The sequence below is a fragment of the Gopherus flavomarginatus genome, chromosome 6 (assembly GCF_025201925.1).
Source record: "Gopherus flavomarginatus isolate rGopFla2 chromosome 6, rGopFla2.mat.asm, whole genome shotgun sequence".
NCBI lineage: Eukaryota > Metazoa > Chordata > Testudines > Testudinidae > Gopherus > Gopherus flavomarginatus.
This window is the reverse complement of record NC_066622.1, coordinates 68,446,178-68,472,267: the sequence shown is the minus strand read 5'-3', so window position 1 is coordinate 68,472,267 and position 26,090 is coordinate 68,446,178. Positions and strand designations below refer to the sequence as shown.

Here is a 26,090-nt window from a genome sequence, read left to right as displayed (position 1 = left end):
GCCCTTTCGCTCTATTAATGGCAGCCACAACACCTGAGAAACAAAGAAACAGATTTGGACTGAGGGAGGGATCCTGGCCAAAAGGAATCCAGCCAGTAAGGCTGATGAAGCATGTGGTGAGACAGACTTTTGCTTTGGATTCACTTAGCTTTTTAAGTTAGGCATTAGTTGTGTTTACTTCTATTTTCTTGTAATCAGTTCTGACTTTTATGCCTCATTACTGGTAATCACTTTAAATCGATCTTTCTGTAGTTCAGTGGTCCCCAACCTTTTTGTGGCCAGTAGCACATTCATGTTTTCAGAAGAGTGTGGTGGGCGCCAACAATTTTTCAAGGCTTATTTTGTATTTGTACATTAAATAATATGAAAAACATCATATTTAATATTCTTCCCGCTCTGGGTTGAAATAATACATAAGTTGTCTCTTATTTGAACCACTCATTTTGGAGCAAAATGTTAAAAAAATAATAAATTGCAAAGCACAAGAAAACAGCAGTATCAATACAGGAAGAATACTCACATTCAGGGCCGGCTCCAGGCACTAGTGGAGCAAGCAGATGCCTGTATCAGCACATACTACGGGGCAGCATTTGGTCCATTCTGCAGAGGTGGAGTTTTTTTTCCTGTTTTTTTTTGTTTTGTTTTTTTGGCAGCGGTTCTGGGCAGTGCAGTGAGAAGCCTGAGGGAAGCTGCGCAGCCTGCAACCCCGGAGTTCTCAGTGCCCAGCAGGCACGGGGCCGCAGCTTCTCTGCAGCTCCGGAGTTCTCTGTGCCCGGCAGGCGCAGGGCCGCGGCTTCTCTCCTTGAAGCCGGAGAGAAGCCGCGGCCCCACGCCTGCTGGGGACAGAGAGCACCGGTGTCCGCAGCCCTGGAGTTCTCTGTCCCCGGCAACTGCAGGGCCGTGGCTTCTTTCCCCTGCTGAGCACTAGGCGGGCGCACATAAATGCACCAGCGGGCACCACGGCGCCCACGGGCACCACGTTGGGGACCACTGCTGTAGTTAATAAACTTTATTGTGTTATCTGAATCAGTGTGCTTGGACTGAAGTGTTTGGGAAACTCACACCAGGAGTGGTTGCTCTCTCAGCAAAGCAGTGTAAAAGGCACCCCAGATTGGAGTACTGAGGGGACAACTGCTTACCAGTCCAGATTGTACCCTGGGGAATGTCACACCCCTGCAAGCACAGCCCGTTTCAGTTGGGCTCTGATCCTATCAATATTTATGCATGTGCTTGTCTGATTTTGACTTTTTTTAAAGCTTTGGATATTTGTCTTCACATTCCCTTTTAATATCCAGCTTTCCTTCTACATGCTATAGATGGCACAGGACTTCAGGGAATTCAGAAGTGTGCTAATGAAGAAGAGTGTCCAAGCAATCTCCTTCGAGATGCTCCCTGTTTTGAGAGCAAATGAAGATACGAGGCCAAAGATTCTGGAAGTGAAGTGCTGGCTAGATAGGCGGAGGAGGGTAGAGGGTTTGGGTTTTGTGGAACATTTGTCCACCTTCTACAGGGAGAAGAGGCTGTGTAGTTTGGATGGCCTCCACCTAAGCAGAAGGGAGATCAATCTTCTCAGGTACTGGCTGGCTAGAGTAGTCAGAAGGGTGTTAAACTAGCAACAAAAGGTAAGGATAAAAAGAGGAAAGATGTGAGCACTTATTTAGCACAAAATCTATATTTTGAGAACAAAATTAATCAAAGAACCAAAGGACACAGAGAAGAAATCCTTGAATTGCTTATACACCGATGCTAGGAGCATGAGTAACAGTCAAGAGGAAATGGAATTGCTCATTTATGAGCAGAAATTCAATCTAGTTGGTTTTACTGAAACCTGGTGGAATGGTTTTCATGACTGGAATGCTGAAAATCACTGGTTATAACCTATTTAGGAAGGACTGAGTGGGCAAAGGGGGAAGAGGAGTGGCATGGTATATCAAAAATGGTATTACTTGTTTCCAAGTCACTGACACCTCAGAAGAAAATCATCTTGAATGCTTACAGATCAGTGTCTTAACAGAGAAAGGACGGGATATTAATTGGTGTCTGCTATAGGCCATCAAATCATACTAGGGAACAGGATGACCAGCTCCTTAGACTCTTATCTGTAATGTGTAAGAAAAAAAAGCAGCATCAACATGGGGACTTCAGTTTGTTCAATTTATGCTGCCAGTACTAAAACATCCTCGGAATTTCTTAATGATATAGATGACAATTTCCTAACTCAAAAAATGTTGTATCCAACATGGAGGAATTCTATATTAGACTCTCATCTTGACAGATAAAGAGGAACTGATCACAGAACTAAAAATTAATGGTAGCTTAGGTATAGGACTTGATCGCATTTAGAATGCGCAAGCCGAATAAAGTTCAGGCCAGTCATATATATAGCTGGTGCTTTAAAGGCCAATTTTACAAAGCTGAAAACAATTATGAGCCAAATCAGAGGGGAGGAAGAATTTAAACAGCAAAATGTGAATGATAACTGGGAATCATTTAAGAAAAATCTTATAGATGCCCAAAAAACTACAGTCCCACAGTTGAGGAAGAAGGTCATGCCAGTTAAGAAAAACAACCTGGTTTAGAATGGGAAGTAAAGGCATGTGTGTGTGTGTGTATATGTATATATATAACAAACGAAATAAAGGGGAAGTTGATAGTAATGAATATAAATCAGAAGCTAGGAATTGTAGAAAATTGATAAGAGAAGCCAAGGGACACAAGGAGAAATCTATGGCCAGCAGAGTTAAGGACAATAAGGAAGAGTTTTTAACAATATTAGGAACAAAGAGAATCCTGACAAAAGTATTTGTCCATTACTAGATGAAAATGGTAATGATAATGCCGAAAATGAAAAAGTGTTCAATAAATATTTCTATTCTGGGGGGGGAAAAAAACAGATGATGATGTAGTCATATCATGTGATAACACTTTTTCCCATTCCACTAGTATCTCAGGAGAATGTTAAACAACAACTGCTAATGTTAGACATTTTAAAATCAGCACGTCCAGATAACATGCACCCAAGAGTTTTAAAAGAGCTGTTTGAGGAATTCACTGGACTTGGGAATTTGCCTTGACTTTTTTTCAGCCGCTTTCAAATATTGATTTTGAATAAGTCTTGGAAAACTGGGGAAATTCTAGAAAACTGGAAGAAAGCTAACATTGTGCCAATTTTTAAAAAGGGTAAATGTGATGACCCAGGTGATTATAGACCTGTCAGTCTAACATCAATCCCAGGCAAGATAATGGGATGGTTAATACCAGGAGTTGATTAATAAAAATCTAAAGAAGGTTAATGTAATTAATCCCAATCAACATTCTCTTATGGAAAAATGATCTTCTCAAACTAACTGGATTTTATTTTGCTGAGATTACAGCTTTGTTTGATAAAGGTAATAGTGTTGAGGTAAGCATTTGACTCGGTATTGCACAACATTTTGATTAAAAAAACAGATTGATATATATTTAACATATCCTATATTAAATGGATTAATAGCTGGCTAAGTGATGGATCTCAAAATATAACTGCAAATGGACAATGATCATTGAGTGGGCGTGTTTTTAGTGGGGTCCTGCAGGTATCGGTTGTTGGCCCTATGCTATTTCACATTGTTATAAATGACCTGGAAGAAAACTTACAATTATCACTGATGAAGTTTGGAGGAGAGGTAAATAATGAAGACGACAGACCACTGATACAGAGCAATCTGGATTGCTTGGTAAATTGGGCCCAAGCAAACAATATATGTTTCAATATGGTTAAATGTAAATGTATACATCTAGGAACAAATAATGTAGGCCACACTTACAGGCTGGGGGGACTCTATCCTGGGAAGCAGTGACTCTGAAAAAGATTTGGGAGTTGTGGTGGATAATCAGCTCAAAGAGTTAATGCGATCCTTGGACGTACAAACCTGGGAATCTTGAGTAGGAGTGGAGAGGTTATTTTACCTCTATTTGACACTGGTGTGACAGCCGCTGTAACACTGTGTCCAGTTCTGGTGTCCACAGTTAAAGAAGGATGTTGATGAATTACAGATGGGTTCAGAGAAGAGCCATGAGAATGATTAAATGATTAGAAAACATGCCTTATAGAGATAGACTGAAGGAGCTGAATATTTTTAGCTTAGCAAAGAGAAAGTTAAGGGGCGACTTGATCACAGTTTGTAGCTACCTACATAGGGAACAAATATTGAGTTGCTCTTCAAGCTAGCAGAGAAAGTTATAATATGATCCAATGGCTGGAAGCTGAAGCTAGACAAATTCAAACTGGAAATAAGGTGTAAATTTTTGACAGTGAGAGTAATAATCCATTGGAACAACTTAGCAAGGGTCAATGGCTATTAGCCAAGGTGGTCAGGGATGCAACCTCATGCTCTGGGTGTCGCTAAGTCTCTGACTGCTAGATGCTGGGAGTGTACAACAGGAGATGGCTCACTCAATAATTGCCCTTCTTTGTTCATTCCCTCTGAAACCTCTGGCACTGGCCACTACCAGGAGACAGGATACTGGGCTAGATAAACCATTGGTCTGACCCAGTATGGCCGTTTTTATGTTCTTATATTTGAAAGTGGCAAATTCCCAAGTCCTGTGAAGTGTTGAGTGGACATGACACGGCATTTTAGTCTTTAGATGAGCAGAGGCGTAGGCGTTTATACAAGGAGAAGATTTGTCTGGCATGTTCCTTAGGAAATGGAGGGGGACAGAAGGCAGCTGGGTAGCAAATACAGGAAGAAAACGATTTTTGATTATAAGCACTGACTGGCTACTGACCACCGTGCTGCCCTAGGAGAGGAACCTGTGTTGCCTGTTTGTGGAGTGGAGAAGAATCATTTCAAGGCACTAAATACAGGGGTAACATTTCATGGTAACCTTGCTTAGCACTGTGCCTGGGTTGTTTTCCCTTTGTGCTGCCACCTTCCCTAAGGAAAAGGCTGTGTGTATAAAGGCGGGTTGCCTTGCTTTCATCTTGCTCTCCCATGCGTGAGAGCTCCGCAGGCAAATGCCCTGCCTCAAGAATAGCTTGGTTCAGTTATCTCCATCCCAGGTACCGGGTGTCAATGGTTGTATTCTGGCGGTGACTCTTTGGGTGATCAGGCCTCTTTCCCCACCTCTTCAAAGCCACTCACGGACTAAAACCTTGTCTGGATCCAATACTGAATATGCAAGAGGTACACTGGTGTGTTCTCTCTATCTGCAATGCTTAGGAGAGGGGGCAGCTGTGTTTTGGACCAGCTGCCTACCTTCTACTTTGAGCCCTGCAGCCTTTCAACTGCCCTCATTATTTCGAAAAATTTAGCAATACTTTTAACATTCAAATTCAGCTTTGTTTCAGAAACTGAAGAAGGTATATCCCAACGTGGAGTGACCCAATACCCAGGCGCGACCACTGGAACTCAAATAATTGTTGACAGAGTGACCGTTGTATTAGAGAACTTACCCCAGACCAGAAAGGGGCATGCACACAACGTATAACTGAATTTCAAGAGATCATTCTGGGCACAGACACATTTCAGATTATTCTTCCCCTTTGACTTTTTAAAAACGGACTTTATTTCATGAAATTTAAAACTACACAGAGACCAAAATATGTATACACTTTAAAGAGTCGGACTTTTTTTTTTAAAAAAGGAACCTTTTAGGCATATAGAATTATTGACTGTAAGCCCAGTCAAGATAGAAGGGACAGAAATTTTTGCACACATCCTTGGTGAAAGCACAGAGTAAACCAGTTGCTAATAAACTGTAACACAAAACACCTGTCTGAATGCTAACAAATGTAGCAAATCGGTCAAACCACATTGCAAACTTTTGCAATGAATCAGAATATACAATCCAATGTCCAAGAAAAATCAGAAATGATGTTAAAGGTGAAGCGAAAATACTTAATTTCAAAGGAAGCTTCTAAAGTAACTTTTCCCTCTCCAGACAGACTTTACCCCAGCCAGAGAGGCACTAATGTATGAATTTCAGCCTGCAATGCAATTCATGATTTTGATTCTATTTTGCTAGAAGCAGAGATTATATTCCTGGCCCTGAGTTCTTTACTCATGCAACAGGCTCCAGTGTACCACAGTGAGAGATCATATACCTTGTCTTAAGCTTGCAAGAGAAGGCCACAAATAAACTTTGAAGAGAAACAAAGCAGATCTTAAAAAACAAGCACTAAGTAATATGGTTTCAAACGGCCTGTAGAAAAGATCTGGTCAATGGTACAGTATCGTTCACACTACACTGTGTAAGGCTTAGACTACTGGTCTTTTACATGCATTTATTTTTATATATATTGTATATATATTACTTTGCTTTTCTTGTTTTCAGCAAGAAAATATTTTCATGCATTTGTTTCACCTCCATATTGACAATATTTGGACACCTATTTCATTGAAGAACTTTTGCAGGGGTGGCATTTTGTTTATAACACATTTGGAAACAAACCTGTCCCCCAAGAACACTTTTGTGCCTGGCATTTGACACCTGGCTGCGCTTACTAGTGAAAGGGCATCTCTCTGTAGTCTAACAGTACGTTGGTTATGTAAACATATTAATCACTCAATTATAAATACTTCATTAAAGCTAACATACCACAGCTTTTAGCTGTAATGCCCACGTGTGTGTCTTAAGGAAATGCCATTCAGGATCAACTCTGCACTAGTCTGCAGCACGATGCTTTACAATGGTTGGTCAAAAGGCTCAGTTTCTCTCTGAAAGAAGTGCCAAACATCTAGTTAATTCTCCAAACCCACGGCTTGATCACTGGTTAACCCAGTGGCTGCCATGTACATAGTTATTTTTATAGTTGTCAGATCTACATCTCAATGTGCTTTAACCAAAATTAAAACAGCATCAGTAACAGAGGCACAGCAAGGTTAAGTGACCTGCTTAACATCATACAGCGACTCAAGTGGAAACAGAAGCCAGCTGACCACCAACTTCCCAGCCAACAAGCTCAGTCTGTTCACTAGAGTGTCCATGCATTTGACATGTTGCCAGAGTTGTGTGGGGTTGAGTGTTGCTTTGTGCTACAAGTTCTCTGCCTTGGATCAGTTGGGTCACCAGCAGGACAGGTGTTGAGTAGTTCTTGAATTCTCCTACCTTGTGTTTCAAGAGAATCAAGAAAACTGGCTGGATGCTGACAAGTTAATCACACAGAACAATGAGTCAGCGAGGGGAGTCCTTGGAAAGCACCACAGGTGGAAAGAGAAATAGAGAACGCAAAGGCAGAGGTGGTATTATAAAGAAGCAATAATTTAGTGGAGGAGGAAGCAAAGGAAATCCGTGCAATAAAACCATCCTGCATAACCAGGCGTTTTGCAAGCAAAGACGGTGGGGGGGGGAGTGTTCTTATTTAAGAACATAGGGATTGGTAGACAGGCCAGGAAGGGGAGTCACCTAGTCTGGAATCCTGTGGGGGAGGATTGCTTCCCGACTCTGGCTAGCGAGCAGCTGGTGCAAGGAAGGTCTGGGTTGATATCCTTCCAAATTTTTATCCTAGCTAATGCCACAGCAGTTGCTATTAGTCACAGCCTTAGTCCTTAGCCATCACTGCAGAGTGCTTCTGTTATGACACTGTGGCGCTGTGGACTTCCTGTTGAACATGGTGCAATTAGCTAGCAGTCTTACAGTGACCGTGTGTCACCTTTACACACAGGTAGAATAACCAAAACAATAAATAAAAATGAATCTGGCTATCTGGAGTCACAACTGTGTGGTTTTCCACTTATTGCACAGAGCAGTTCGAGCTGGTAAGGAAGGGGTGTGTAGGCAGCCCCATGTTCCTTTAAGGCCATCCCATTTGGTGGCTATCCACGCCGTCTGTTTCACAGTACGATGTGTTAAGACAGCTATTGTGTATGCTACTTAGTAAGAGCCACTCCAACCGGGAGGATGCAATAGACTAAGGCTTCTTCCAGTTCAAATTCTTTCTTCATTCAGCCCAGTGGCCAGGTGCACAAAAATACCAAGTTGATGCCCTGGCAGTCACGATTAGGAGAAAATACTGGGTTCTGGGTATGTTAGCAAGAGAGGGTCATGCTAGTAATTTCAAAGGCAAGCCTTCAGGACTGCATTCAGTTTTAGTTACAGAAAAATACTGTGCATTGCTTTAGGTCAGGCGCCCAGGAGTTTAAAAACAATCCCAGGTAGATGTCTCACTCCTCCACCTGGGAACGTCTATGAGGAACATCCAAGCTACTTTCTCATGTGCAGCGCATCCTGAAATTTGGTACTCGTGTATTGGGCATGAAAGCCTCTCTTATTGATGGTGTCATCCGTATGGAATCGGATCATGATGGAATCCCCTGCAGAGTAGATTTCTTCCAGAGGCTGCAGGAGGGAAAACAAAACACTGGTCAGTCTACATGACAAGTAACTGTTCTCACCAGGACCAGAGGGTCTGAAGTCAAAGCCCTTGTGCTTATGCAGCAGGTCTGATGGGCAAGCGTTAGACCCAAATGCAGAATGTATCGTTCCCTTCTGCCCTGCTCGCATTTCCCAGGCACTTTATAAAATGCAAGAAGGCATCTTATTTGATGGCTAGAGGCACCGCTACAGGCTGGGGACTGACTGGCTAAGCAGCAGTTCTGCAGAAAAGGACCTGGGGATTACAGTGGATGAGAAGCCGGATATGAGTCAACAGTGTGCCCTTGTTGCCAAGAATGCAAACAACATATTGGGCTGCATTAGTAGGAGCACTGCCAGCAGATTGAGGGAAGTGATTATTCTCCTCTATTCGGCAGCGGTGAGGCCACATCTGGAGTATTGCGTCCAGTTTTGGGGGCCCCCCACTACAAAAAGGATGTGGACAAATTTGAGAGAGTCCAACGGAGGGCAACAAAAATGATCAGGGAGCTGGTGCACATGCCTTACGAGGAGAGACTGAGGGAACTAGGTTTGTTTAGTCTGCAGAAGAGAAGAGTGAGGGAGGGATTTGATAGTAGCCTTCAACTACCTGAAGGGGGGTTCCAAAGAAGATGGAGCTCGGCTGTTCTCAGTGGTGGCAGATGACAGAACAAGGAGCAATGGTCTCAAGCTGAAGTGGGGGAGGTCTAGGTTGGATATTAGGAAACAGTATTTCACTAGGAGGGTGGTGAAGCACTGGAATGGGCTACCTAGGGAGGTGGTGGAATCTCCTTCCCTAGAGGTTTTTAAGGTCCGGCTTGAGAAAGCCCTGGCTGGGATGATTTAGTTGATGTTGGTCCTGCTTTGAGCAGGGGGTTGGATTAGATGACCTCCTGAGGTCTCTTCCAACCCTAATCTTCTATGATTCTAAGTGCAGGTGCCAGCTTTCATTACTTGAGAGGTTGATGGCCTGTACTGATAAACAGCATTGACGGAGTGTTTTAGGGAGGCTTGCACAATGCATGCCCCCTCAATGTGGGCTCTATCCCGCTCTAGTGGCTGCTGGGCCACAGAAGTTGATGAGCCAGCTGAAGCTAATGAACCAGCATTTTTCAGCTCAGGCAGCAGAGGCTCATGCTCTTAGATCATAACACAAGAACTAGTGGTCACCAAATGAAATTAATGGGCAGCAGGTTTAAAACAAACAAAAGGAAGTATCTCTTCAGACAACACACAGTCAACCTGTGGAACTTCTTGCCAGAGGATGTTGTGAAGGCCAAGACTATAACAGGGTTCAAAAAGAACTAGATAAGTTCATGGAGGATGGGTCCATCAATGGCTATTAGCCAGGATGAGCAGGGATGGTGTCCCTAACCTCTGTTTGCCAGAAGCTGGGAATGGGTGACAGTGGGTGGATCACTTGATGATTGCCTGTTCTGTAGTCATCTGGGGCACTGGCATTGGCCATTGTCAGGAGACAGAATACTGGGCTGGATGAACCTTTAGTCTGACCCAGTATGGCTGTTCTTATGTTAAGTGGTGCCAAGTTCAGTCCCTGCTGCTGACAATCCTCCTCGGGGCATGGTGGTACAAGCGGTGGCCCAACATAGGGCCTCTGGATGGGGATTAGACTTGCACTGCTGCTGTCCATGTGACTCACCTCCTTTCTGCACAGAGGATCTCCATAGGCAGAGGGTATTTCAACCACCATGACCTACACAGCCCTTGGCATTACTGCTAAGGTTGGCAGGAAGGGGGCTCAGGGAGTACTGTGACACGGATACCCCATGCCTTGGGAACTGCAGTGAATTCCAACATTCCCTTGATGCCCTTGATAGACAATTCAGAGGTGAATTGTCTGCTTTCAGTCCATGCAATCCCATTAAACTCAATGTAGTTGCCCAACATGCAAGGCACCGTGGCCGAAAGGCACAAAGTCACTGCATGTGCAGTTCTACAGACCCTCTGCAGCCCTGCCTCCAGCCTGCAGCTTCCCTGCCAGTTATTTCCAAGTAAAAAGTTGCCTCTTTACCTTGCTGTCCACATGCCTCTCTTCTCCCCCAGGTGCTGTCCTTCCCTGTGAGGTCCTGTGTATTGTTCACTATCTAATGTTTTTATGCCATGCTATCCCAGCTCCTAGGCTGGGACCTATTTAAAATGCACCATTGGGAGGATTTGACCAATTATATTTTAATTGCTTCATTAAAATAGGCAGGTGAAATCCTCCCAACGGTGCCTTTTAAATGGGGCCCAGCCTAGGTGCTGGGATAGCATGCCATAAAAACATTAGCTAGCAGTCAATGCAATTCCATCATGAGTCAATTCCAGACAGATGAGACTTCATGAGCGTTCATAGTGCTGAGCCTCTGGATGGATTAACAGCAGGGGAAATTGAACCTGGGACCTCTGGATCAAACCTCACAATCCTCTTCTACCTGTAGCTGGCTCTTCCATCTCCAGATATTGTCCAGCCACCCTCGAGGGGGACAGAGCCCTATCCTGAGTGGGTGTGGGTTACGTATGCAAGCGGATTCCATCCTCTTCCCCTCTTTTCATTGTGCGGCCTCAACATACTTTGGCACCTTATTCTGCTACATAGAGGCCAGGATTAAATGGATTGCTGGAGGCTGAGCTCCTTACCCCTAGACAGCAGTCTCCCTCCAGGTCAGGGCTCAGGCACACTGGCTGGGCAGCCCACACCCCCAGCATCACCAATCCAGCACAGTGTATAGATTAAGTTGCAGGTACCTCTGCTGGTGTCTGGTGACAACTGCAGGCAGGTGAGTGAAACAGAACACAAGGGATGCTCGTAGCCAGTTCAGGGCTGGTAATGACTGTGTTGTCTGTCTGACTCGAAAGAGGGTGGATCATGCCCGCACTGCATCCCCTTCCCCTGGATACAGCTACGTCTAAGAAATTAACGTCTCCATGGCTTACCCCTGAGCCACAGAAGCGTCCCAGGCGGGGTGCGGTGCTGTCATAGCCATCGTAGATCTCCATGTAGTCATAGCCGCAGTCGGCCTCCTCCTCTAGTTCAAATGTTTGAAATATTAATTCGACTCCATAGCCATCTTCTGCCACGATAACCCAGTCACAGTTTGACTGGCCTGGGTAATTGTTATCTCCAAACTGGGCATGGGAATACAGATCTTTAGTTCGTACGTCAGCCTTCAGGCGCCCGCCGCACTCTGGAGCAAAGAGACAGCATGTTGTATAGCCTTCCTGAATATCCCCACTGCTCAACACGGCCTAGACATCTCCTTCCAGCGTCGCCCAGCGGGGAGAGTTGGGGAGCGCTTGTCAAAGGGGCACATTTAACAGTGAGGGGAAAGCGATTGCCAAGGGATGTGGTAAAATCTCCAGTCATCTGGAGCCCCTGACTCAAGATTGGATGTCTAAGAGATTATTGTGCTCTAGATCAACCACATTTGGCTCAATAGAGAGATCAGTAGGTGAAGATCTATGGTCTGTGCAGGTCAAACCAGATTATCATGAGGAGCCCTTCTGGCCTTAAAACCTAGGGACTTGGCTACACGGGGAAAATTCCCACAACTGTATGGGTATAATTATATTGGCATATACTGGTAAAACTCCCCATGGGGACACTTACCCTGAAATAAGAGCACTTTCTCCTGGTTTAGTTTATGTTGCTTTGAGAGTAGTAGAAGCTAAATCAGAGGGAAAACACTCTTATTCCAGGATAAGAGTATCCATATGTAGATGATTACTGGCTATAGCTAGGCTGGTAATTCTCCCCATGCAGACAGCACGTAGGAAGCTAGAAGTTAGAACAGGCAAGTCCCATACAGGTAGGGGATGGTTGGCATGAATGGTACAATGCAATGGATGCTCCAGTTGCTTGTTGGCATAGTCTGTATTTGCTGGTTAACACTCAGATTGGGTCATTTCTTTGGGAACAACTTTATTGTGACCTGTCTAGTCTTATGTGAATGAGCGCTGTCTGATTTTGGAGGTCTCTCTTGCCCTAGCAATATACACTGTAAGAGCTGCAGCCTTCCCAGTAGCATTGGAGTAGCAGCAGAAAACCCAGTTTACCCGTGCTATGCTTTGCTTGGAAACCTTTTCTTTGCACAGATGCATCAGAGTAAAACCTGAGGAACATCTTGTTAGTAGATGCCACCACCGGATCCGGTTTCTTGCTGCCACAGAAGCGGCCAAGGATGGGCGACTTGCTGTTGGGGCCGTCATACATTTCCAAGTGGTCGTAGGCACACTCCTGGTGCTGCTCAATCTCAAACTCATTGAACGTCTACAATGCAAGAATCAACAGTGAGAATCAGACCTCTCCAGAGACGTGAAAGAAACTGGCACTCCTCTGACAGTATTTAACACAGGATGCAGGGCAAAGCAGGATATACAAGGAGAAATGATGTCAAGACTGTATTGTGTTTCTCTCCCCTTGTAGCACCCAATCAGACACATACAAGAGCAGAGTTACTTGCTTTTCTGGAAAGAGCATAAACAGAATTAATGCCTGATTGCATGGGTAAATGTGGATGTGGGGCTGTGAATAATCTGATGGTTTTTGAGAACCATGTTATATATTCTATTACCTCCCCCACAAATACATTAACAGAACATTAAGGTTGCAAAGCCAAGCACTGGAAAGTTAGGAAATGCCTGAGTTAGGATTGCCTGGTCAATCTTAACTGTGCCCCCTTGTGCATATGCATTATGATACAATCTTTAAATACAAGATCACATACTATTCTCCCCACATAGGGCTCCTGCATCATTTGGTGCATAGGTACTTATTCAATATTTCTTTTTAGCCCCCTCATTCAGTGTGTGGCCCCAGGGCTTCGGCACACAATCCAAATCCTGCACTGAATATAAAAGTATGAATTTCTTCCTTGGTATTTCTATGCTGCTCACCCCATAGTATCTGAGTGCTTCACAAACACTGTTGAATGTATCTGCAACAAAAGCCTTTGGAATTAGCTGGTGGCATTATCCCCATTTTACAGCCGTGGATCAAGGCCAAAACTGTCGGATGTTTCCACAAATTTTGTGTGCCCAATCTGAGATATCTACAGCCTCATTTTCCAGAGTAAGTAGCATTCTAGAGTGACTTTATGTTCAATGCACAGCTCCAGACATCAGCTGCAGATGGGAGCCCCCAGCAGTTCCACACATCAGGCCCCAAGTGTCTCAGACTGAACATCAGAAAAAGAGGAACACACCATTAGGGGCCACCTGTGAAAACAGTAGGTTAAGTGAATTGCCCAGCATCACACAAGGACTCCATGGTAGAAGAGAATCCAGGGTGACATTCACCTTCCTATTCTCTTCCCTGCCTCATTCACTGCACACCTTCCAACTTCTGCAGGGCCTACAGACAGCAGCCTCCTTCACTGGACAACCTTGATTCATCCCCAGAGTGGGTCCAGGCTGTGCACTGAATGAGACAGGGATCCTGCAGGAAAAATAGCATGTGATCCTGTAATTAAAGACTGTACCCTAGCGCATAAGCATGAGAAGGCTGAAAAAAAGTTGCAAGGTGCCCCCGGCTCTGCCTCTCATTCAGGTCAGCTGTGGTCATATAGAAAATTACCAAAACACCCCAACACTATACTAGAGCTCAGGATTGATTCATAGTGTTCACGTATGGGAAACGTCTCTCCTCACTGTCATATTTTTTGTCCTTCTGCAGCATCTTCCATCTGAGGATCACAATACATTTTGCCACTATCAAGAACTGGATTAAGGATTTAATGGATTAGCAGCAGGCTAACTGACAGATCTCTAAAAGCAGTGGTGAGTGGGGCATCATCAAATAACAGAGATGCTGCTAATGAGGTGCTGCAGGGATGCTTGCCAATATTACTAGTCACCATTTTTATCAATGATCTGGAAGTAAACCTCAAATCCCTGCTGATAGAGGTCGGAGATGACACAGACAGGGGAAGGGGTAAACAATGAGGAGGAGAGGGCGTTCTGGATCGCTTGGTAAGTTGGGCTGTTACAAATACAATGTGTTTTTATACAAGCAAATGCAAAGTTATCCATCTGCGAACAAGGAACACAGTGACTTTGAAAAGGATTTAGAGGTCACAGTGGACAAGCAACTCACGTGCGCTCTCCATGCACTGCTGTGGCGATGCGATCCTTGGATGTATCAACAGGAGACTAGTAAGCAAGAGAAGGGAGGTGATTTTACCTCCATCTATGGCACTGGGGAGACCAGTACCAGAATACTGCATACAGTTCTGGTATCCACATTATAAGAAGGATGTTGAAAAATTGGAAAGGATGCAGAAAAAAGAGTCACAAAATTTGAAGGCTGGAGAAAAATGCCTCACGGTGACAGGCTTAAAGAGCTCATTCTGTTCCGCAAGAAGATTGAGAGGTGGCTCGATTATGGTGTTTCTAAGATACATTCTCAAGGAGAAAATGCCCAGTACTAAAGGGCCCATTAATCTAGCAGAGGAAGGCAGCACAATAACCAATGGCTGGAAGCTAAAGCCAGACAACTTCAACTTAGAATTAAGGCCCAATTATTACTTTTTTTTTTTTAAGTGAAGGTGATTAAATATTGGAACAGACTATCAAGGTGGATTCTCTTTGTCTTCAAATCAAGACTCGATGACTTTCTGGAAGAGATGCTTTATCCAGACACAAGTTATTGGGTTCATTAACAGCCTGTGACATACAGGAGGTCAGTGGGTGCTCAGACCTTGTGGTCAGGGCAGGAGTCGGAGTAGGGAGTCGAGGCAGGGGTCAGAGCTGGTGTCGGAGTCAGGAGTCAAGCCAGGTGTGAAACAGGAGCCGGAGCCAAAGGCCAGCGCTAAGACAGAATCCCAGGAGTCGGAGCTGAGGGTTGGAGCTGGGGCAGTTGGAAACCAGGGCAAGAAGGTTCAGAAGCCAGGGATAGGGTAGGGCTAAAGTCAAGAATCAGGGACTAGGCTTGGAGCCAGGTGGCAGACAGCAGTGTCTGTAGCAGCAGCAAGCCAGGATCCACCTTATTGCACCGACAACTTCCTTTGTCTCCTTCTGGCTTAAATAGAGTATTCGGCCCAATAACAGGTTCTGGGGCTCCTCCAATCAGGTGCCTATGGGCGGTACCTTCAGTGGAGCATAAGGCCTTATGGCCCCCAATTCTCCAGTCACTAGCAGAGCTGTCAGGTGGTAGCAGCCCATGGGCCCAGGGATCAGGACCTGCAGATCCACACAGTCAGACGAGATGATCTAATGGTCCCCTCTGCCCTTAAGCTCTATGAATTCATGAGTGTCACAATTAATCAGCCCCACATCTCTCCCCCAAGAGAAGTAAATATTATCTCCACGCCAAAGAAGGGAACAGCTGGGTTCCCTCCCTGTGCACTAAACCCATGCAGGCCATCTCCTGCAGACTCACGAATAGAACCCAAGTCATTTGATATGCAGGGCTGTGCTGTAGTCACAAGATCCTCCATCTTCTGTTGTGCTCTCATCACCTCTGGAGCCGTTCCAGTGTCTACAGGACATTAAGCCTAGACCTGTGTGCTCAGCAGGCTGCATTGGTGCCTGTGTTATGCACCAAAATGTCAATCAAGAGTCAGTGCCCCTGGTGTTTGACAGCCCCTGCCACACATGGGATCTCGCGTAAACTAGGCCAATCTCTTCCAAAGAAACCCAGCATGAGGAGACAGACAGATAGCTATCGCCATGTTGGATTTTCACACACTCCTAAGTCCCATTGTCAGAAGTGACTTAGCCACTCAGGAGCATGTCCCCCATTGACTTTCAATGAGACTGAGGCTTCCAAGGCATGTCTGAAAATTATACTCTCCATCCCTGTCTCAGGAGCCTCCAAAGGAAAGTCAGAGTTCAAGACCTGAAGGGACCACTGAGTCTAGATCATCCGATCTGACCTCCTTTGTATCACAGGGGGTCCCCTCTCTGGGTAGCATGAGCCACCGTGCCTCCCTGTTCTCATGGGCTGAAAATTCTGTCCCCAGGGCTCTGAAAGCTGCTGGGAAGTTTCTGCTTTTTTTAAGTTACTCCAGGTCAGGGATAGCTCATCACCTACACATACAGCCATACTCAGGGGTTCCCATTTACAATGCGTGGTAGGAGCCATTAGCAACCAAGATCAGCCCTATGTCCAGAACAGGAAATAACTGCCTCTCCCCAGAAGCTCTGTGTACACTAGCAACTGCTTGCAAGTGTTGACTCTCACAGTACCACTGTGTGGCTTGAGATAAATGGTGAACTGGAAATCCTGACTGATGAGACAACTAAAGGCATCTACCTTCAAGCAACCAGCTACAGTCTCTTTAGCTGCAGTTTCCTGTCACATCTACCATGAATACCCTGGGTTTGTTATATTATTAACTTTAAAGCACTCTCACCCATTGTACCAGTGACATGCGGAAAGGTTAAGGAGGGTACATATTGCTGCAAAAGATGAGGTGGGATTTGCTAACAACAAGAAAGACAGCCCCATTATTTGAAGAATCCTTTGTGAGAGGAAAGTTGGTCCAGTGGATAAGTCACTAAACTGGCATTGGGGAGATCTGAGTTCAAATTCCAGTTCTGCCACTAACTTTTGTGTAGACTTGGGCAAATCCTTTAATCTACCCTGTACCTCGGAACCTCATCTGTAAAATGGGGTGCCATTTCACACACAGGGATGCTGCAAGAATAAAGTCCCATTTGCGATGGGAGGTGCTCAGATAGTACAGTGCGAAGGGATGCTAAGGGTCTGTTTACACTGCAAAAATGAACTCTCTCAAAGCCCCAGTTCAACTGACTTGGGCTCATGCTACAGGCTAAAAATGGCAATGCAGAGATTCCTGCACAGGCCAGAGCCTGGGCTCTGAAGCCCGGGCTTAGGGTGGGTCTCAGAGCTCCAGCAGGTTTGGGTTTTTTCCCCCCAGCGCAGACGTAGCCATAAGTACCTAGGCAGATGGATCCTACATGCAATGGGAGGATGAGGACAGGACAGTGTGCGCTCGCTATACCTGTACTCAATTGGGAGTGGCATGCGCCCCCGACCTCCTCTCCCAACACCTCTTTGGCAGCATGAGCACCCGCAAGGTCACTGCCTCTTCCACTTCCTGCCCCTTATGAGCACAGAGGAGGAAACAGTCTGACCAGCTCCATCTGAAGCACTCCACCCCGCAGCTCACCAAGGCCCTGGGTAAAGCACAGCGTTCACTCAGCCCCAGCATATAGCAGATGGACGATGTTTGTAAAAAGAAAAGCAGAGTTAATTCCCCTCCTCCCCGGGTTACTCACAATTTTCACCCGGTGGCCAGGAGTCGCGGAAATGTTCCAGGTGCATTCCTTCCGGCTGGGATACTTATCAGGCCAGTTTGGACTCGCCATTGTTCCTTCTGCGCTGTTCACTTTGTGCTCACAGCCAGCTTAGGAGAGAGAAAACCCAGTCACCTAGTCAAGTCTCTGTAGCTGTAGTGCGCTAGAGGCAGCTCCCAGGCCAAGATGTGGCAAAACAGGAGAAGGATTTAATCATGGAAGAGAGACTCTTTTATAATTGCTCTGTAACACTGGGCCCCTAGGAGGGCTGTCAGCTGCTAGGACAGGGCAACCTGGGACCTCTGGATCTTAAAGCATAAGCCTCTACTGCCACAGCTACAACACCCATCTCTGTTAGCAATGGCTGCAGCAGGCTCATGTGTCTCTGTAGCTCAGAGAAGGACAGAGCCCCACCCTGCCTGGGCAGGGGTTACAGTTCTAGCTCCTATACCGTGAGGGGGGAGCGGTAGGGCAAGTGCACTTTCCCTGTCTCACATACAGAGCTTCCCCGCAGAACCTGTGTGTGTTGTGCTCCCACCCTGGGCAGAATTCTCATCTCCCTCTCTCCCCACCTCGCCCACACTCCCTCAGGCGCTTGCTTGCCCTAGTAGTGCTGGAACACAAGCCGGCACTGGGTGAGCACTATGATTTGGAGGGCTCAGACCACAAGGGTTTGTGCCGCTCACAAGCGTTTGGAGGCTTTGGTCAAGTACATTTCCAGTCCCCCGGGCTTTGTCTGCTGCTTGCCTTGTATTTGCTGGAGCTGGGTTTCACAGGCACCAATGGATTTTCATTTCCATCTGATGGAAGCTCAGGGGCCTACGTGAATGGAACAAGTGCTCTCCATCCACTGATGTTGCCCTCTGTTCACCAAACCCACAGCCACGCTCTGTTGCCAATCTCAGCAGACACACCAAGCAGTGGCATGTTCAAATTGCAGGCAGCTTGTACTGCCCTGTCTGTGCTTTACCCTTATGCGGCTAAACAGAAGACTCCAGTCTCTGCAGCTCAATCTTTTACCAGCCCAAGATCTGCTCTTTAAAGATGGTTTATTACTGCTGTGTGAATTATTGGACCAGGCCTGTTCAGCACTCTGACTTCAGTAAGAGCCACTGGCATTCACCACTGAGCCTTTTGCTTGGGCACAGTGGGGACACTGGATCAGTTGTTCTTGCCAGACTACACTATGGATTGAGGAGATCGCTTAGGAGATGCCCATCTGAGGTGCTGCCTACTTACAGAGACTGGCTGAAGCAAAACTCTATAATAGCATTAAATGCAAAAATTATCCTCTCCAACCACCTTCTGGAAGAAGAGTGAATTAGTGTCATATGGACCCAGGAAATAGCTACTCTCCTTGGGCCTAATTAACTACCAGCACCAATACACACACATCCATAGGCTTTGATGGAACTCAGTTTCTTCATTCCATCATTCCTTATCTCCATCTCCCTCCTGTTCTGGCTTTGGAGCCACTCTCCTCTGTATTTGCAGAGGTTTTCTGGAGTCAAATCACTTTCACCGGAGGCTAAGAGTTTCAAAGGAGACTCTGGGGTCTGTCTACAGAGCCCACGGCAGCAAGCCACACAGCCTGGCTCAACGGACCTGGGCTCACGCTACCACACTAAAAACAGCTGTATAGACACTGCAGCTCAGGCCCTGAAGCCTTGGGAGGTGGGTGCTCCTTAGCCCAAACTGCAACTTAGAAGTGTTTCTACACAGCCATTTTTACAGCGCTAGTGTGTGCCCGGCAACCTCATCTCCCTAGACCTGGGCTGGGAAGCTCCGTGTTGAGCAGCCTAAATCAGCCCTGAAATTCAATGGGAGCTGAGCCCCTACCTCCCTTGGGCTCCTTTAACAACTTAGACTGAGAGGTTGTCATTGATGCATCTGCATCATGCTCTGTAAAGAGGCTTTGTTCACCTGTCCTTACCCACGAATTATCCTTTGCTTGCTGCATTATTTACATTGTTTAGGGAAAACTAAACAGCAGGTTTGGCAATAAATCAATGCTTCCTCGTTGCAGTTAGCGGTGCTCACCTTCTTTGCAATCGTGGCCATTTTCATGCAGCATGAACCCATTCCTGCACTGGCAGACGTAGCTCCCAAATGTGTTGACACATTCGTGCTGACATCCGCCGTTGTCTTTGGAGCATTCATCTTTATCTGGGGAGGGGCAAACGAACAGCACTTAATTCCTTGTCAAGAGAGAACCAAATCTGATGCCAACTGGGAGCTCTCTCTGCTAGAGTAGAGAACTACCCTAAATCTCAATCGCTGGATCAGGTCCAGCCACTTTGTTCTTTCCCCAGTTCACTGTCCTTCCTCACAATGCAACAAACTACATGGGTCTAGCACAGGGGTGGGCAAACTTTTTGGCCCGAAGACAACATCGGAGTTGCAAAACTGTATGGAGGGCCAGGTAGGGAAAACTGTGCCTCCCCAAACAACCTGCCCCCCCCGATCCACCTCCTCCCACTTCCCACTCCCTAACTGCCCCCCTCAGAATCCCAGACCCATCCAATCCCCCTGCTCCTTGTCCTCTGACTGCCCCCTCCTGGGACCCCCCACCCCTAACTGCCCCCCCAGGATCCCATCCCTTATCCAACCCACCACACTGCCTGTCTGACCCAAACCATATCCACACTCCTGTCCCCTGACTGCCCCCCCCCGGACTCCCATGCCTATCCAACACCCCCGTTCCCCATCCCCTAACAGCTCCCCCCAAAACCTCCATCCCATCCAACCGCCCCCTGCTCCCTGTCCCATGACAGCCCCCCAGGACCCACTGCCCCTTATCCAGCCCACACACACTTTCTGCCCCCTTACTATGCCACTCAGAGCAGCAGGAGCCTGCAGCCCTGCCACCCAGAGCGTTGGCGGCATCGCGAGCTGAGGCTGCGGGGGAGGGGGGACAGCATGGGAGGGGCCAGGGGCTAGTCCCTGGCAGGGAGTTCAAGGGCCAGGCAGGACGGTCCCATGGGTCGGATGTGGCCCGGGGGCTTAGTTTGCCCACCTCTGGACTAGCACACAAAGTACATTTTAAATGTTTTCCCCAATTTATAATTAAACACAAAAGTAACAAAGCTTGACTAGATGAGAATAGCACTCAGGAAAACTAACAGGCAAATGTACCAGTCCTGGCAAAAATCCACTGGCCCATCTTTATACTGGCAACCCTGCTTCATGCTCAGCTCTGTGCTGATGCTCCCTTAAGCAGCTTCCTTCTGCTCATTGCCAGCAGATCCCCGGTTGCTTCACTCGCCAAGTGTCTAGTGGAAAGAGCTGTCTGCGGCCCAGGGGGTCTGTGGCTGGTGCAGAGAAAGAGGATGCAGGCAGGTAGAGAGAGCTGCTGCCGGGTAAGCTTCCCCCCATGACTGCAATGTGCCACAGCAGGAGCAGAGAGTGAGAGAGATTGGGCAGAGGCAAGCAGATGCCTTCACCCATGCTCCTGTGGCTTGCACGAGCCACAAGAGCAAAGAAGATGGGCAGATAGGTGCTTGGCTGCCTGGTCAGCAGGAGGGGGCAGTTTTATGGGCCCATGTGGTATGCTGCACACAGGAGACACTGGAAGAAAGCATAGAACGAGGTATAAATAGAGAAGGTAGATCAGACCCATCTATTCAGCCTTTCCCATAATACAAGCACATCAGGTTGTGTGACAAAATTGAAAGGTAACATTTAAAAGCAATGAAAGGAAACACTTCCACATAGCACGTGTGACAGATCTAGCAATTTCCTGCCATATCTTTGGGAGACCTTACTGAGTTAAGTTTAAGTATCTTCGGGGTCCATTGTAGTAAATGAACAGTGGATGTATTATTGTGCGTGGAACTGCCTAGATGTCAGACCTGGGGTTCAAAGGGCAATACTGAACACTGTGGACTTTTGGAACAAAAAGCGTTTAGTGGCTTTCCTGGGGAATACCTAGGGGGAGGTGAATGCAAATTCCTCACTTCTGGTTATGCAAAACCCCAGACTTTTGAAGCCACACCCTGAGGAGAGGGCCTCTGTCAGCAGATCACCTGTTACATGAGGCCAAGATCAAAGGTCCAAGCTGTATAAAGGAAAGACTGAGCTTTTCCTGATTGTTCTGGTTCTGAATCTGAGACAGGTATGAATTTGTAACCATGGGGAAAGCCGGTTGTGAGGGATAAAGGATTGACACCTACCAGAGCCCGACATTGGAGCTGAGGGGTGACCTCTGGGATGCTTTTTAGCATGCATGTAGGTTCTTTTATTGTTTTTAATATTTTCTCTCTCATACCTTTGAAGAACTAACAAAGTGCAGATGCTGGCCTGCATAGGCAGTCTGGCTTGCTGGGAATATCACAGTGTAGGCAGGGAACTGAGCAGCCTGGAAAAAAACCCCAGTCAAGAGGGAGATAAACACATGGGTCTCTGACCAAGAAGGGTGATGGCTGAAAAGCCAGGAGCCTAGAGTGGGTGGTCTTGGTGGAGCATGGCAGGAAAATACACACGCACTTGCCCTGAACTATGACAGCATAATTAACCTCTGGAACCCTCTGCCACAAGGTGTCATTGAGGCCAAGATCCCAGCATGATTCAGCAGAGGACTGGACATTCATATGATAACATCCAAAGCTATGATGGTAAGGATTGAAGGGATCTAAACCCTCCTGGTTCAGGGCAAAAGTCAACCTCTAATTACTGGGGGCCAGGATGAAGCCTTCCCGAGAGGCAGGTTACCTCAAGTCCTGCCTGCTGTGCTCTGAAGGTTCTGGTGCTGGCTAGTATCTGAAACAGGACATCAGGTGATTTGCTGCTCTGATGAGTCTTCAGGACTGGATGTCTGTTTTTCTAAAAGGCATGCCCTAGCTCAAAACACAAGTTCTGGGCTTGACGCAGAAATTACTGGGAGAGGTTCTCTGGCCTGTGTTAAGCAGGTCTGGCCTTAAAATCTAAGGATCTGCAATCCCATATGGCAATTCCTGCATTGCTAGGGTAACGCGCAGCAGCCTTTGTGCCATGGAAATGGACTGTACAGAATTCACCACCCCTTCCCACTGTTGGGAGACAAGGGAAGAGGGAGAGACGGTATACCGCAATAATGACTTTCATACAGCAGACGGCAGAATGTAACTCCTGATGCCATGGATGGCCAGACTTAACAGCATGGAGATGCACATTCACACGAAGCACGCGGTTCTCCTGTACACCCAAGACAGCCAGTGCCGAGAGCCTTCCTCCCCAAGGGACACAGCCACGTACCAGAAAAGAAGTGCACTTTGAATCCCTTTTTGGATACTGCGTTGTCTGATTTGAACTCCAGTCTCAGGTTATTGCTATAGGATGTGATCACTTCCGGCTTCTCTGAGCCACAGAATTTGCCATGGAGCTTGGAATCGGAAGCCAGTCCACTGCGAACCTCCACGTAGTCGTATTTACAGACCTGCCAAGGGACAGTCAGATTTCATAGTGTGGAGGACTTGGACACACTGCATTGCAGATGTAGGATACCAAACAGCAAGGGTCCATTTTGCTGAGTGACATGGCAAGTGACACCATACACAGACTTGCCCGCCACCAGTAACACTCCCCCCGACCTGAGTCACTTAATGTCGTAAACTCCTTCACTTCCTGCTCCATCTTATAGTATACTTGCATTTATCAGAATGGTTTTAGTTACATTTCATTTATCTCTGTACAGCATTTATCTGGCCCCCTGTTACCACGTGAGCACCTCACAATCTTCAATGTATTTCTCTCCTCACCATGCCTCTGGGAAGTAGGGAAGTGCTATTATCCCGATTTTACATTTTTCTGTCTCTAGGAAAGAGGAACTAACAGTTTCAAATGGAAAATACTCAGGATACCTACTGCTATAGGAACAAGCTCATTTGTAAAAGAAATAGCTCAGTACTTCTCTACTCCCTACAAATACATACCAAAGAAAACAGATTCTGTTCTTTAAAGAAAGTCTTGCTAACTACTGCCACTTGCTCATTAAATCAAGGGCTGAGAAACAATGGGAAGCCCCCAAACCAAGACATAACACTGGGTCTCCTCTCAGTACCCCAGGAATTTATCAGGCTCCGGACCAGTCAACAATCGCATCTACTAAATACATGGACCTGCTACATACATCGTTGCCTTCCAGCTCAAAGACTTCAAACTGCAGAGAGATCCGGTACTGGGCTGGAGCGACCACTTGCCAGACGCAGTTTTTGTTAGTGGGATATTCCTTGGGCCACCCAGGGCTCGTGATGGTCCCATTGAGCTTGGTGATGAAGCCCCCACAAGCAGCTGGAGAGGCGACAAACGAACACAAGGTTTACTTGCCTCTGTCCAAACAGAGAAAAGATTGTGCCACATTGTTCGCTAGGAAACAAGTCAGTGCTAATTGGGGCAGTAGCAAGGGAAGGGCACGTGTTTCCAATCTCAGCCTTCAGAATGGATTTAAAATAGCCGGGACTGGGGGAGAAAATGGAAAATCGCTTTTGGGCCACATCCTCGGCTAGTAAAAACCAGCAGAGCTCCACCGAAGCAGCTAGACCTTTGCTGATCTACTCCAGCTGAGGATCTGGCCCTTAGTACCACAGTAGCCTTTCAGGATCGGTCTCTACTGGACTTTGCATCTCAAGTTCGGTGACAACCAATTAACTTGGGGGTAATTAACATGATTGTGCAGGCCAACATGGAGATTCCTTAAACATTCGTTCTAGGCTACAAATAGTTGCTCTTTATCGTAGAGAGCTGCCTAAAACAAACATCTATAGCCTCCATCAAGTGTGTAGGATGTGCCCGTGCTAGCCTTTACAAACACTGCATGTACTCCATGGAAGCGGCAATCAATTGACTAGAGGCTGAAAAAGTCTAATAAAGACAAACCATTGGGTAGTTTATAATTTACAGGCCACGTCTACGCCAGGGAAAGGTTAACACACACCTTTTTCCTAGTGAGGATAAAGCCAGAGTGTCTTTGGGGACTTGCACTCTCTCATTAGTGGCCCATTTTCTTTAAAACTTCACTAGCTTTTGGCTTTGCCTCCCCTGCAAAGGAGGTGTGATTTTACATCAAGACAGCTAACTCGGGTCAGTTTTCTAGATGTAAAATGCTAATAGGAACAAAGCAAAAGTAGCTTTTACCTTCATGTAACTACTCAAGGTCAACCTTACACACATACGCCCCCACCTGGCGTTGACCCCAGCTAGCTCTATCATGGTAAAAACTGCCTGTGTCTTGTCTCCACTAAGGTTTTACATAGAGCGAGCTAACACGAGACAGCTGTCTTGATGTAAAACAGACACCTTTTCTGCATCATAGTTTCATATTTCCCTGTTAGTACATCAGTGTTTTACGGCTTTATTAGCGTTAGCTCTAGAGCCATCTGGAAAACAAAACATCTTATGAAATATTCTGATTTCCATCCAAACATTCCAACCAGCTCTGCGTATTACCCTAAGGACTTCACTATTTTTAGTAGCTCATCGACAATCCCCACCCTACTGTTGGCGATTATCTTTATCTGAAGGACAGGGACTGATATGGCTGGCAGAATTCACATCCTCTTCCACCTGCTCTTTAACTTAGGCCTATTCTAGGCTGAGAAAGAAAACCACACTGACATCTGGCAGTCAGTTTAGACACTTGTCTCTAGGAAAGTCTGAACATGGACCCCCAAGCTCTGCTAAGGGATCAAGACCCTGATTTAAAGTCTGTTAATATAGGATAGAAATTTTCAGCAGGGTTCTGCTGTTGGTCGTGAAAGCAGGACTGTTTTATTCTTTCTAGATTCAGGTTCTGCCTATATTCTCTTCTCTGAACTGTTACTCAGTGCACAACATGTCTCACAGCAATGCCTGAAAAAGCAAAAGCAATTGCTTTTACATATGCCATTAGGGTTTCAGAGGCTACCATCCCTGTTTCCTTATAGTAGGTGGATTGAGAGGGTAGAATATTTCTAGAAGTGCCTGTCAAATTATGCGCCTGGGCTATCTAAAATACAGAGTGACTTTCAAAAGCCCTCAGGACTTGTCTACCTCTGCTGCCATTACAATCAATGGCAGGCCTGCCATCTGCTTTAATGGAAGCAGAATTAAAGGAGACCCCAAGGGATTTTGAAGATCTCGCTCATTCTGTTCAACATTTCCAAAACGGTTCTCAAATAAGGGGAGGGAAGAAGGGAGATGAGCAGGGAGGGGAGTCTCTCAATACAGCAGAGCTGCGCAGGCTAACACTTATTTAAAGAGATCAACCATTTACATAGAGAGCTGATTGAAAAATTTCCCTCAAAACTGTTTTTCAGCAGAAAATTGGGGTTTGGGTTGAATGACATTTTTCATCAGAAGTGTCAGCTTTCCACAGGAAATGTAAATTTTCAGGACAAAAATGGCCACCCAGAAACCCAACTCTTTTGGTTTCAGCTTCAAACTAAAACATGTTGATTCTGAATTCTGCCACCGTGCCCTGCAGTTCATTTCTGTGGCCTGGGCACCCCCAGCTGGACCTTATTTCCCACCAGCCAACG

General features: G+C 46.3%; 1 protein-coding gene across 3 annotated transcripts in view; it reads right to left on the bottom strand.

Annotated features, from left to right (window-relative positions):
• Positions 1-5,583: 5,583 nt before the first annotated feature.
• The window catches only part of TLL2 (tolloid like 2), a 199,224-nt gene continuing 178,717 nt past the window's right edge, over positions 5,584-26,090 (bottom strand). For all 3 annotated transcript variants that reach the window (XM_050960073.1, XM_050960074.1, XM_050960075.1), the window contains 7 exons: positions 23,705-23,865; positions 22,831-23,011; positions 19,639-19,764; positions 17,581-17,708; positions 12,394-12,607; positions 11,275-11,525; positions 5,584-8,322 (listed from right to left, as the gene is read on the bottom strand). In XM_050960073.1, the coding sequence (XP_050816030.1) occupies positions 8,188-8,322; positions 11,275-11,525; positions 12,394-12,607; positions 17,581-17,708; positions 19,639-19,764; positions 22,831-23,011; positions 23,705-23,865 (1,196 nt within the window). In that variant the 3' untranslated portion in view covers positions 5,584-8,187. The remainder of the gene's footprint in view (positions 8,323-11,274; positions 11,526-12,393; positions 12,608-17,580; positions 17,709-19,638; positions 19,765-22,830; positions 23,012-23,704; positions 23,866-26,090) is intronic.